General features: G+C 43.5%; 1 protein-coding gene across 7 annotated transcripts in view; it reads right to left on the bottom strand.

The window, feature by feature from the left end:
• Nucleotides 1-10,304: 10,304 nt before the first annotated feature.
• The window catches only part of STOX2 (storkhead box 2), a 591,130-nt gene continuing 587,563 nt past the window's right edge, over nt 10,305-13,871 (bottom strand). For all 7 annotated transcript variants that reach the window (XR_014978164.1, XM_085641892.1, XM_085641894.1 and 4 more), the window contains one exon: nt 10,305-13,093. Coding sequence is in view for 4 of the 7 variants with exons in the window: in XM_085641892.1 (XP_085498018.1) it covers nt 12,895-13,093 (199 nt within the window). In the remaining 3 variants the exon portion in view is untranslated. The remainder of the gene's footprint in view (nt 13,094-13,871) is intronic.

The raw sequence follows: 13,871 nt of genomic DNA, 5'->3' as shown, positions 1-13,871 counted from the left end.
TTTATGTGATTTGCCTCATATTTTTTCAAGTTTCATCATTTTCCCCAAAAATAGGAGGAAAAGCAATATACATGCTTTTATATGCTGATGTGGTACGGTCTGATTTAACCCCAAAGTGCCTGTAAAGAAATTTGACAGAACTACACAATTATGCAAAAAAAGCAATTTTTAAAGACCAAGGGCCAGATGTACGATCATTCTGTTTTGTGGGTCGCAAATTGCGATTTTTTGCAATGCACAAAACGGAATATACTAATGTGACGCAGACACATTTAGCGATTTCCAATGGGGTTGCAAATGACCTGCCTCATCAATATTCATGAGGCAGGTTGCAATGTGCGACCCATTGGGATTGGGAAATAACAGGAATTGTGGCCTGATGGGGACACAAGACCACCATGTCTGTGTTTGCTTTTTAAATAAAGCATTTTTTTTTTTTTACTTAAAAGTAAACCGGATGAGTTTAAAAGAAAGAAATGAAAAGTTTTCTTTTCATTTGTTAAGGGCAGGCAGTGGTCAGTGGGACCACTGCCTGCTCTTAAAAACTATTTTTGCTACCAAACACAAAGGGGAAGAGGTCCCCTGCAGACCACTTTCCCTTTGCCACTGGCTTGCCACCTATTTGAAATTGGTGGTAATTGCGATTGTTATGCGATCGCATTTGGGGTCGCAAAACAATCAAACATCCCCCTGTGACTCGCTATTAGGAAGGGACGCCCTTGGCACGCTCCTTCCTAATAACGACTTGCAAACCCTATATTGAAAGTCGGTAATATGTTACTGACTCACAAAATAGGGTTTGTACATGCTACAACCCTTCTTAGCGGTCGGAAACAGCCTAATTTTCCGTTTGCTACAGATCAAAACAGTTGTATATTTGGCCCTAATATCTCTAAAACAAAGATTCTAGCTTTCAGGGGGGGAAATGTACTTGACCAAAGTGTGTGATCCTAGGCAATTGTTTTATTTTACTTTCCCTTCATTATGACACAAGAGGGGCTCAAAATACATGACTTCAGAATGTGCGCTGTACAAAACCTTCTCCTGTGTTTGATTTAATAAACTATATTGTAATTTGTGTATATTAGCAACTCTGGTCTCCCAAAGGGTACACGTAACAACTGACTTGCCTCTTAGTTCACTGTTGCCAGGGTGGATGAAGCATAAATATATATAAATTCATGTTTGAAAACTATCACTTTTAAAGAAAAATACTTCTCAATGCACGGATATAATCTGATTTACTAGGGTGAAACGATTCTGCATGCTAATGAAGTACACTTTTGAAGAGCCTGCTGTAGGGTGTCTTTATAAATGAAGGTGTTCCTAGAGTGCAGCAGTGCAGGACACCTTAGTTACCTCCTCTCTTTAACAGCAACTAACCTTTAAATAAATGCTTCCCCATTTATTTAACATATTTTTAATGTTAGTGCTATGTCGAGTAAACAACAGCCCAGTGCTGCTGTTGTTTTATTTAAAGGTTAGTTGTTGTTAAAGAGAGGAGGTAACTAAGGTGTCCTGGTATGCCTTTTCAGCTGTATTCCCTCGTTTATTTCTCTCCCCTGCACGCTCCATGTTCTTCTCTCAACTGTTTGCTTCTCTCCCACTCCACCCCCGCCGTGTGGATCTCCCCACGAGATTCACATTGCTCTTTTTCACCCGTTAGCCCCCCTGTGTTGTCACACTACTTCCCATGATCTATAGACAGTTCTTTCATAATGCATCTACAGGCAGGTTGTGGTTCTGGACGGTCATCTACAGTGCCTTGATGCCTTCAGGTAAAGGTCACGCTCTACAAATTTAAAAATCAAACGGGATGGGGGCGCTAACGCATGGATCCTTTGAATCTCCCATCGCTCGGGTTCTGGGTACAGATGTTTGCGGGGAAGTCAGTTAGGAAAACTCTACAACAGCAGCAGATCCAGAAGCACGTAGGAGTCCACAGCTGTTCCTGGGAGTGAAGCTCTGTTTGGGGCTGGAGTGTACGGGGGAGATAAGATACTGTGAAGCCGTCTTCCTCTCACAATGCTGCCACTGGTAAATAGGTCAGGAAATGGAAAGCCAGAAGCACACACCACTGCTTTGGTTGGTTTCATATTACATTTAATTTCTTCTCCTCCCAGATTCATCATCACAAGTAGAATAAGGAGAGACCAGAGGAAGCTGAGCAGAAAGCAAAGTATGCAAGCGCACCTGCTGCTAAGAGCTGTGGTCAAGTCAGCCATTATTCGACTATATGAAAAGGGGAAAAATGAGTGCCATGGAGTTGAGAAGTACAACAGCACTGGAAGGAGATAGATAAAGCTGGAATGTGACCTGTGCTTACTTCAAATGTGTCGTACTATCATATCAGGCAACAGTGGCACTAAAGGGAACTAACTCCTTGTGTATGGATGGGCACCTGGTGAAAGAGCAAAATACAGTTGCTTAAAGTGATTTAACCACAGGCTTAAGTAGACTGACCTATTGCCCATGCTGTAGTGGGTGGAAGCAAAATTGGAATGACACAACAGACCAATTGGTGAAGAGAGGTGGCTACATATTATTTTAATAAAATCGAAAGGTCTTGGCTAACGTCAGCCCTAAAAATGCTGAGCTGAAAACAATATTGTTTTAGTGAAACCGCATGAGCGACCTCAGATACCTATCGCATGATGCTTTACGGCAACAGGGTTGAACTAGAGAACAAGGTTTCATCTGGTCATCTTCCGAATTACCCTACTGTGTAAACAAATACCTGAAGATGCCTATTTTCAACCCTCCCACCTAAATAATCCTTTCTTACCCAACAGCCCCTCCACCAGCTTTTTTATAAACTGGTTCTATTAAATACAACGTCCAAGCCTTATATTCTCTTCCAGTCTATTTTGTTGCCCAAAGGGCGCCTCCGCGAGTTAAACGCTCGTTGCGGACATTGGTGCTGATATGAAAGTCACAAGGCAGAGACAGCCTTCCATCCTTCAGAGGTTAATATAACGAGTACCATATATTTTGTCATATTAACACATTATTTGTAACACTTGGAATCTGCAGAAGTGCTTATGAAGGTCTATTTAAACTGTTGTGACTTCAAGCTACTGTACATGCTAGCCTTCTTTTCCTTCCATAGACCTACAGCCCTTCTTCCTTTACTGGATTTACCAGTCACCCTCCTCTTTTGCTAGACCTACTGGTTCTCCAAAACCCACTGGCTCCATGACCTCATTGCACCACCAGTCTGCACACAGGAAGCAAGGTCGCCCTTCCTGACCTGAAGCAAGCAAAACCAACAATAAACTCTTAGATTACAACTTATACATCACTCTTAGACAGCCTTCCTTGCTGACCAATCACAGAAGCAACATCACATTCCTTTACACCCAATACTCCTATACTCAACCGGTCACACACAAACAAATATCCGGTAAGATGAAGGAAACCAGGTCCCATGCTGCAAACAAAATACAAGTCACAGGAGTGTTCGTGCTAACTCCATCACATTTATGCTATGTGCAGGACCAATGAAATTATGTGACAGGGAAGGACCACATTATGCTGCAAGGTTGACTACATTATTTAGTAAGATGGCGACTCAGCTCATATCTTCACCACCCCAGAAGACCTTTGGACCTGGCTCCATACCAAGGGCCTAGTCTGCGTGGCTGATACTGAACATGAAGAGGAAACCTGGGTGACACCTAAACCATGGCATCGTAAGACGCCGCACATCCGTCTAGACGCGAACAAGTTGCTGTGGAACAGGTGCCAGCAGTAGAGGTGGCCGTGCATCACCACCAGGTCAACTTCTTCGCTGTCCTGCGGGATAAGCCACCTGAGGACTCTTGTTCCGATGCCTGTGCCTCTGAGTCTTCATTGGCCTCCCACACTGCAGCCCCCAAGGTCACCCCAAGATCTGCTGATAACCTCCTTTGACTTTCGGCCATGGGGTGCTGGTTTCCCTCTCCTTCCTACCAGCTCTGTTGATTCTGGATGTCGCTACCCCTTTTTCCTGTCTCCTAGCAGGCCACACCTACTTCCATCTTACAATGGCCTGGCTACTGGACTTCGATGTCTCGCCCCATGCTACGTCCTACCACCACTGTTTTGAGACTGTTGCTTGCATTTTCTTACTTTTCCTTGGTTATTGTTTTCGATTTGGGGATTCATGGGCAGACCCTTCTGCAAGTACTGCCCTGGGGGTAATGATGCCACACTGGCTAGTTAAAGTTTATTTTTTTAGGTTTTGCTCTGAGGCTGCCACTACTGACATGAGGTATTTTCAGACATTCGCCAGTAACATATCTACAACAAAAGCTGGGAGGCTCTACATAGGCAGGGCACAGTCACACAGAAGGGGGTGCACCTTTATTCCACACACTCTTAACACCTCTGTGCTATTTATAGCCATGCCCCAAATGACACCAATATGCCCTGTTCTGCACTATCACATTATTACATGGATTGTGCGGGGTATGGCCACTCCAGCCAAGCGCTACCGCATTTATGCACATCTCAAATGCTTGCATACCCACATCGCTATGTTACAGGAGACCCATCTCACAGTACCCGAGATTCACAAAGTACGATCTAAATGGAGAGAACAGACTTATGGGACCACGTCAGCTTAGGCGAGGGGTGTTATCTGGATTGCACCTGGGGTCCCCTTCCCTCTAGGGACACAGCGGGTGGACACCGATGGACGGCAAGTCATACTGGAGGGGCACTAGGATGGGGCTCGCCTTACTCTGGTGGCTTTGTATGCGCCCAACCGCAACCACACGGAGTTCCTAGATAGTCTTACCACAGCACTCCTTCATGACCCACTCAGCCCCAGGATTTGGGGGGGTGACTTCAAATGTGTACCCGATTTAACATATAGACCGCTCTACCCCACCTTTAAATGCAACAGTCAACACCCGCACCACACAACACTTTGATCAATGGCGTACGCTAATACTCTTTATTCTGTGGTGCTGGAATTACATACCAGGATTCAACCTCTTTCTGTACACAACTTCTCTTGGCTCCTGGGTCGTCCTTTGAAATAACTGACTCGAACGCTATGAGACCCCTGCTGATCACAGTGAGCAGGGGCAGGGGCAGGTTGATGCTCTTTCCGACCCTTCCTTTCGTGAGGATCTGACTCTTTGCCTTTGCTAATTATTTTACAGAGAACCAGGGTTCCGCCTCGACACGCGCCCAGGAATGGGATGCACACAAGGCTGTGGTTTGCGGCCACTGCATGGCGACCTCCTGGGGCATCCGACGCCGCCTAAGGACCTCGTGTCCCTTGAACATGATCTCCTCCAGATGGAAATACAAGTAGCCACCCGCACGGCGTCTCCTACCCTGTTGAGACAGTTGTGCACGCAACGAGGTGAGGTGGAGAAGGCACTGAGTCGCCATGATTATCGTAAGAGGACGGCCCTGCAACATGCCCAGGGCGATCGCTCCAGCAGATTGATGGCATGGCTTGTTCATGAGGAGCAACAGTGCGCCTCAATTCTGGCACTTAGTGGCTATAATAGTGAACTTATTACTTCCCAGATGGTCATTAATGCAGCTTTCTGCGATTATCTCAGACTGTATGCAACTCCCGCCTCTCCATCCCTGGATACCATACATGGGTTAAGGGATCGACTCCCTCCCTAAACTCAACCTTCTGCAACGGGCGGACCTCGACGAATCTCTGCAGTTGGAGATCCATGCAGCTATCTCTTAGATTGCCTGAAATAAGCCCGAAGGCACTGACTGCCTGCCAATCAAGTACTGGACCACCTTTCCCACACAGACTGCTTTGCATCTACTGACTATGTTTAATTAAGTCAGGGACCATGGAGAACTCCTGGATTCCCTTTGAGAGGGCCTGATCGTGGTACTACCCAAGCCTGGCTGTGATCCTCTAGATGTTAGGTCATATCGCCCGCCTCTCGCTGCTGAACCTGGATTGCCATATTTTGGCTAACTTTTTGGCAAACCGCTTGCTCCCAGTCATCCACATGCTTGTGCAGGATGACCAGTGCGGCTTTACAACTGGTTGCAGCACATTTGTCAACATAAGGTAAATATAGCGCCTCATGCACAATACCCCCCCCCCCCGATATGGAAAAGGCCTTTGATACTCTGGGGTTAGATTTTCTCTTTTTGACCCTCACACCTATGAGGTTTGCGCAAGGGGTTCTAAGCTGGATACGCACCCTATACACGACCCCAAATGCCAGAGTGAAGGCTGGCCAAGTGATATCAGACAGTCTTAGTACCCAGCAGGGTACCCGTCAGGGTTGCCCGCTGTCCCCACTCATCTTTGTACTAGCCATAGAGCCTCTTACTTGCAGACTTCATGGAACTGGGGGCCCACCACGTCATCTCGCTCTATGCAGATGACGCTGTGATCTACCAATGTGACATTGAGGCTGAACTCCCCGACCTCATGCGTCTGTTGGATATATTTGGGAATGGGTCAGGCTTATGGGTGAATTGGTCAAAATCCTGTTTATTCCCTATGGCACCACACAGAACTAAGTATAAGAATATGCGCCTCCAATGGTTCTACAACTCCTTCAAAAAACTGGGGGTGCAGATCTACCTTGGCAGGGCAGTTAGCTTTATCCTCCGATCCATGTCTTTTTGGCCATTGCTGCTCTGGTCTCCACTGGGCTGAGATGCCATCGCCAAGATGCTGGTGCTGCAGCGACTGCTGTACTTTTTCGCAGACCTGGCGATCGTGCTCCTGTAAAGTTTCTTCCGGATGCTTATTGGCCTACTCCTTGAACTAATATGAAGTGCCAAAAGTCGCCGCGTAGACCTGACCACGATCCATCGTCTGCTTTAAGAGGATGGACTTGGGGGCCCCCCAACTTTCACCTGTATTACGCGGGTGGCACAGCTACAGTGGCCAAAGGCCTGGCTGTGCACCACAAACTACCAGAGCTACCCCTTCGGCAAACGGTGCTCAATGGTACGGGAATTTATACATGGCTGTCTGACCCCTCCGTTCACCCTCGGCAGGAAACGTCTCAGATGGCGATGGCCTGAATTTGCTGGTATAGATTTGTGCATCTGAAAAGCCCCCATCTCCTGTATTTGCCGGTGATTGACTTTTGGGACCTACTGATACTGCGCAGAGCAGTTCAGCATACTGACATGGATCATTGGAGAGAAGCAGGCATCGAGCGGTTAGGAGACCTATACTGGGAGGATGTCGGTATGTCTTTCCAAAACATCATGGACACGTATGGTCTGCCTGTTGGTCAGTTCTTAACCTATTGCACCATTCAATATGCGTTGAGTCACCTGGGGAACGGAGATGAGGAACCTTCTGCCTCAGTGGGGCTGCATGAACTGTTATCCTCTGGAGGCACACGACATGCCATCAGTACTCTCTACAAAGCACTGTATGAGGCCCCACCGGACCACGCAATGGGTGCGGGTGCCCGTTGGAATGCAGTGTTGCAGCAACCCCTGACGACAGGGTTTGATCTCGGGTTCTACAGTTGGTAAGGGGTGTGTCCCGTAACCCCAGGTTCAGGTTTACACAGTTTAACTATGTACATCAAGCCTACCCACCCCTCACCGCATCAAGAGTATGCTCCTGATGCTTACCCCCACCTATCCTCGATGTGCACTGCAGGAAGCAGGTTTTTATCATATGGTGTGGGATTGCCCATATTGCAACCAACATGACACATGGTAACAGTGACATTGGGGGACCTGGCAGCACATGCCCTCACTCTTACACCTCCCTCCTGCCGGTTGGGTCTGCACCCTTGTAGAAAGGGAGATACGCACTTACACAGATTAATCCATCTTGCCTTTGTTCTGATTAAACGACAAATGGCGATGGCCTGGAGTCCCCTGTACCACCAGACCATCAGCGATAGCTTTGTGACCTCCTGACATGGACTCGTTCAGAGGCACACAGCCTTCAGGGGCTCTGAACAGGGGGGGGGGGGAGAGGGGAGAGGGGGGGATCTCCTGTGTAGGCGGCGAGAACTGAGAGACCTTCCTACTCAATGTGGTAGCCAAGAATGATACACTCCCATCCTGAATCCACATCTCATGTAGATATGCCTCGCAGAAGATGTACAGATGCATGCGAACTGACTGCCTCTGATACACCGCACATGGTCTACTTGATCTAATGGCCATGTGATTACTACGTCGTTACACGCGTTTCCCAGCGAGCATGGCCGCCCCCTTCTGCATGTGCCACGCTTCACTTCACCCATTCTAGCTGAAGAGCAGCTTCTCTACCCTGCTTCTCTACCCACTAGAAGACATGTATACATACATTACTTATGTCTCACAATTGGCGGACGCCTCTCTGGTATAACTCTCCATCCCTTTTATCGGGATTGAATTCTTACCTCCTCAATGCAGTCTCATGAGCATGTTCTTTTTTTCCTGCTTCCTTTGTTAATACTTTTTTGGTTGAAATGGTGTTTATCTTGGACAATTTGGTAGTGGACACAGAGGTGCCGCCGATGCTAAAGCTAGACATACATCTGTTGCATGCGACGCATGTTGCAGCAGATCTCTGCCTGCTGCGACGATTGTAGCAGCTGCCTCTCAATATGCATAAAATTAAATAAACATTCTACAAAAAAAAGTGTTGACGATATTTGAGGATTGGTACTGCAACAGACTTCTGAGAGCTGGACAACATGATCTCTGTCTGACATTTTTTTCTTTAAAAAAATAAATAAATAAAATGCTGCAAATGATAAATTAAGACAAGACATGAGCAGAGATGGATCTTCCTTAAACAAGATTAGTCTTTTAAGTGTCAAGTGCAAGTGTCAGAAAAGAGCAATTCATTTGGTCAGCAATAAAGAACATATTAGAAAACTGATGAAACACTTAGGACTGGGAATGGAAAAACAGGAAGCCACGAGGAAAATGGAATTGGTTAACGGAGGAAAGCTCTAAATCAATACTAAAGAGGCAGGAGGGTCAGGAGAACCACTTCTGAAAGAGGAAAATTATGAATTTTCAAAATCAGATGGATCTAGCTGGCAATCAGAGCCACTTCTTTCCACTGCAAGGCCGAAAGGGGGGCAGGTTAATGATGTTGGGACCAAACAAGGAAACAAATGGGAAACCCTGCTCCTAACTTTCAACTGCCATTTCTGTCTTCTAGAAATCACAAAGATGTGACTATTATCAAGGAACATAGTATTAAAGAAAACAAATAATATGCTACTCCATCAACTAAATGCATGATGTTAATGTATACAGACAGAGCTTAGCACTCAAGGAAACGCTGAGAGCACTCCATCCCCTAATTGGAGAACCAAATGCTTAATTTAAAATCTCAATATCTCTCCACTTTAATCTTCTTGCAGGAAGAGAAGTTCTGAGGCACCTTCTAAAAAAATGTTGTATTTCAGGAAATAAAACAACTAACTATATCGTATTGCAGAATAGGGTGTGGTGGATCATTGGATTAATGCATCCACTATAGGAGCCAGTGTTCGACCTCATGGTCACAGGTTCAAATCCTGGTGGGTCTACTCAGCCTTTCATCCATCTGAGGTCGATAAAATGAGTACCATTAGGTTGGGTAACAAACATCTGTTATTCAGCGCCAAGATACCTCCGGGTGAACGTGCGCTTTACAAATACACATTATGTTATGGTGCAAAGGCCAGAGCTGCAGACTGTGGAGCTGTGGATCCAGGTTCGAGTCTAGGCGTGAGCTCAACATCCTGCGATTCTGAGCAAAACACTTAATCTCCCCATGCCTTTGGACAGCGCCTGTATACCCTCACAGGTGATTAGACGCGCTCTACAAACCCGAGTATTTATTTATTTAATAAACAAGATTGAAATGATACAGTATTGCAGAAGAGCAAATGTTTCCTTGATGTATTTCTAGTACAGGTATAAAATCCGAGCAATAGATCAGAGACAAGACTGGAAGAGGAGGAGACTTATACATATACAAACAGAAAATAAGCTGAAGAGATATAATCGGTGAAATATATCCTGCCAACAGTGCCATCAGAATGGGAGACTAGCTAAAAAGCACCCCAGAAACAAGATGGCATAAAACAGAGCATACAACAGAGCATATAGTGAGGGAAACTGAGGAGTTATGCAGAGGGTTAAGTGCAAGACGGCTTGTTTGAGTGGAACCCTGTAGTGCATTTTTAAATCTGTATGATCAGGCTTTGTGTTCCTTTGAGGTTTTTCGGGTCTCAAAAAAATTAGGACTGTGAAGAAGTCATACGTTAGGTTACCTAGTGATCTTTTTCTTCTACGTTTTCTGTGACGGAATTCCGATTGGTCCGGTGCACAAAAAAAGTCTGCTTACTTAAAGCATATAACCAAATGTTATTTAATATCTTAAAAAGTAACACAATCCAAAATGGATATTTCACACAACACTACATAACAACATGAACACAATATTACCATATGAAGGGACTTTCAAATATAGGCTTACAAAAATCCCTGTCATTTTATCCTTTTTAAGTTATTATGCTAAGCATGACAAGTAAACATCCTTTACAATATGATACACTGACACAATAAAAACCATGTTACAAATGTGCTGTTATAAATCAGTAACATTAGGGAAGACATTTCATGGACTGTAATTATTTCATATGAAATACTATACAATATAAACAAAACATCCATCTTGGATGACCTTTACAGCAACCAGAGACCAAGTATTTTTAATAGTTTTTTCAGTGCAAACACATTTATACAAGGCAGTCTTGGCTGCAATACTCCTTCCTAATGTACAGTAAAATCCTGCTTGCATGTATTAAGCTAGTTTGCCTAATGTCACATTCAGTCACTCACAGGTTACCTGACAGTGTTACAACCCTTTTTACTTTTAACTGCTTTGAGGAAAGTAACATCTGCGGCAACTGATCTAATGTATTTGAAAGCGGGCAATTCAAATATCTGACATGTCTTCTGTTGCAAGAGCCAGACTGGCTATCATGCTTAAACAAGCATATGCAATGCAGTCTGATGCATTACAATTACCAGCTGACTTCAGGAAGAAAATTAAAGCAAGATTGAGGAGATGATGCCCATGACTCATCCCCCTTTACCTAATCAACAAAAGTTTTTTTTTTCCCCATGGAAAAAAATATTTTTTTGTAACTTTATAATACAAAAGGAAACCATGGTAATGAAAAATATGAGCTCATACATAAGCATTGACATAGTTTATAGAATAACTAACCTAATAAGGTTTCAAAACTTACTTTTTATACAATACAATTTTACATTGCTTCCATTTTTTATCATCAAATTCATGGAGGTAGTTCTATGTAAAAAGTAAAAAAAAAAAGAAATTCATAAAATAAACATGTTGTATTATAGAAATAATACATATTAAGTGTGCAAAATGCCAATAGTTTTGTGTTGATCCTTTAAGTTTCACATAGATTCAACATCACCTAATTCTGTAAACACTTCGATTGATCGACAGCAAAGGTTTTAGGTAGATACTATTTGTATTTCCTTCCAAAGACGACCTTCTCTGCAAATTGTAGAGGTTGTGAGCATATAACACTCCCAACCTCATTCCATTTTCTCTCAATTTTTTTAATGTGGCATTGCTCCCATGTTATCCTTACCACAATTTGTGGTTTAATACTGTGAATGGTGCATCACCAGTTCAATTCAGGTCGCGCTTATGTTGTCTCCGCTGCCAAAGAAGAACGTAGTTTCACAATGTCCCGGAACTGGCATTTTTTAGATAAACCTTATAGTTTAAGCGGAAATCACATTCAGCCATCACTTGCAGAATTGAGTGCAGTTCTGTCAACCGAAGTGGAAATTTAGTTTCAATGTTACTTTGTCCAAGTTGCGAGATTACAACATTATGGAGTACAAATATTCAAAACAAAAAGGCCCAAAATGCAATCCCCCCACAGTTTGTTTCTTTTAATTCCCATGAAAAAAAGCATGTCATTTTAAAAGCCTAATTTAGGCATTATAATGAAACTCTAAATAAAATAGAATTAAATCCTTCCATTAGAAAGAAATCAAGTCATCAGGCCACACTTGTAATTTGTAGCAGAAAAGCTCCTTTTTGTTCATACAAAATATTTAAGATCATTATTTTAGTGTACCAGGGGATTAGCTATATCAGCGCCATGAGGGTTAGAGCAATTTTTATAATACTTGGTTCCTACTCAATAAAAGAGTATTTCCTTGTTACTCCTTGAAAGCTGCACCCATGCCAAATTTGCCATTTAATACTTGCTCAAATTATACACACAGCTTACCATGTGTGATCAGGGAGGACTAAGTTAAAATCCTAAAATAATTCCTTTCGAGTGTTGCTTACTTTTATTTGCTCTTTATACCTCATAATCCCCTACCACTAACTCACAGAGCTGCTGTCCTTCTTAATCTAGTTTGACACTGTTTGTTACCTATTGCAATTTGATTTTGATTGGTGGTCTGAAAAAAAAAAATATTCAAGATTGGCTCTGCAGTACACTTTACCCACATGTGGGCTCAAGTGATTTGGGAGGTGAGGTCTTTAGCGCCAAGTCACTTCCACACAGAATGGAGTTGGCGACTGCATGATATGAAATACGCAGATGATAATTTCAGTGTCATGACTTTCACATGTTTACTCACTTAATGATGAGCATGAAAGGGAATGTGTACAAATATCCCAGGCTGCTATTTTCTTGCTTCAAAACTGCAAATGATTTATTTTTTTTAAAGCAATATTGTGAAATAAAGATTTTGTTTCAGCTGGCGGTGGTACTGGTTTTGTTGCCCTTAGCCTATGCCGGAGCACAGGTTTTTTTTTTTTAGCACGCCACACAAAGTGTGGTTAAGTTGATTGTTTTTAAGGATGTAAACATCGGTCCCAATGTCAGTAAACTTTGATGTGTAGGATGAGACAGAAAAAGCTCTGAGGTCGCGTGAATATCAAACACTAGTAACAGAAGCTTGCAGGCAGTTAGCGGGTTTTTGCAGTTTCTCAGCATCAGTGGTTGCGGAGTCTGCGGTCGTTGCTCGGAAGTTGAACGGGGGCCCGATTCCCCCGTGAGCAGGGCTGAGAGCTGGGTTCTGACGTCTGTTACTTTCGACAATACTTGAAGTGTTGGAAGCCAGGCTTTCGCGAGTCCTGCAAGAACACAATAAAAAAAAAGCCATTATAAAACGATCTTCCTTGTTATGTAACGTCATATCCAATACGTTTTTAAGCGTAACTGTTCACACATGCCTTGGCAAAATGGTTTCCAGAAGTGCTCTCCAACCACCACTTGGGGGTACAGGTGAAATTCTAAACAGGCTAGACCCTGTAACAAAGTTCACAAGGCAGAAACGTTGTTTGACATACGTTTCTTTTTATATGCAGGCTAACAAATTAACATATTTACTTTGAAATGTTTTATCTTTGTTTTATGCAGTGCCCATGTTGACAAACAGCTTGGTTGAGCGCTTCAATTCAAATACTATTAATGTCCTATTGCGGTTGAGACTTAACAAGTTTATTTATCCCTCTACGTTCACAACCTCACCAATATCTTGTCTTCAAACTGTCTTCCTCAGAGGAAGGGTGTGGGGGTAGACCGTGGAAGGCAGATATTAAGAACACACTCATTCAAATGCTTAAGCCCTATGTGTCATGCTCCCCATACCCTTTACAGTGAAATATCTCCAAACAAATACTATTTTAGTCCTAGAACTAATTTGCCTCACTCCTGCAGGCTTGTTCATTATTATTTCTCTTCCTTTTTTACCTTTAACAAGTTCAACCAGAAAATTATATTTCAAGGTGGATCAAGTATTCTGCAACCTTAATTTCTTTTTAGCTTTTTCTCGTTATGTCTCGTGTGTCCCCTTCTTCTACTGCATGAAAAGCCATAAACCAAGGAAAGTATTTTTGGAAATTGAGAAAT

The sequence above is a fragment of the Triturus cristatus genome, chromosome 2_2 (assembly GCF_964204655.1).
Source record: "Triturus cristatus chromosome 2_2, aTriCri1.1, whole genome shotgun sequence".
Lineage (NCBI taxonomy): Eukaryota > Metazoa > Chordata > Amphibia > Caudata > Salamandridae > Triturus > Triturus cristatus.
The sequence above is the reverse complement of the archived record's forward strand: the minus strand, read 5'-3'. Positions and strand labels throughout refer to the sequence as shown.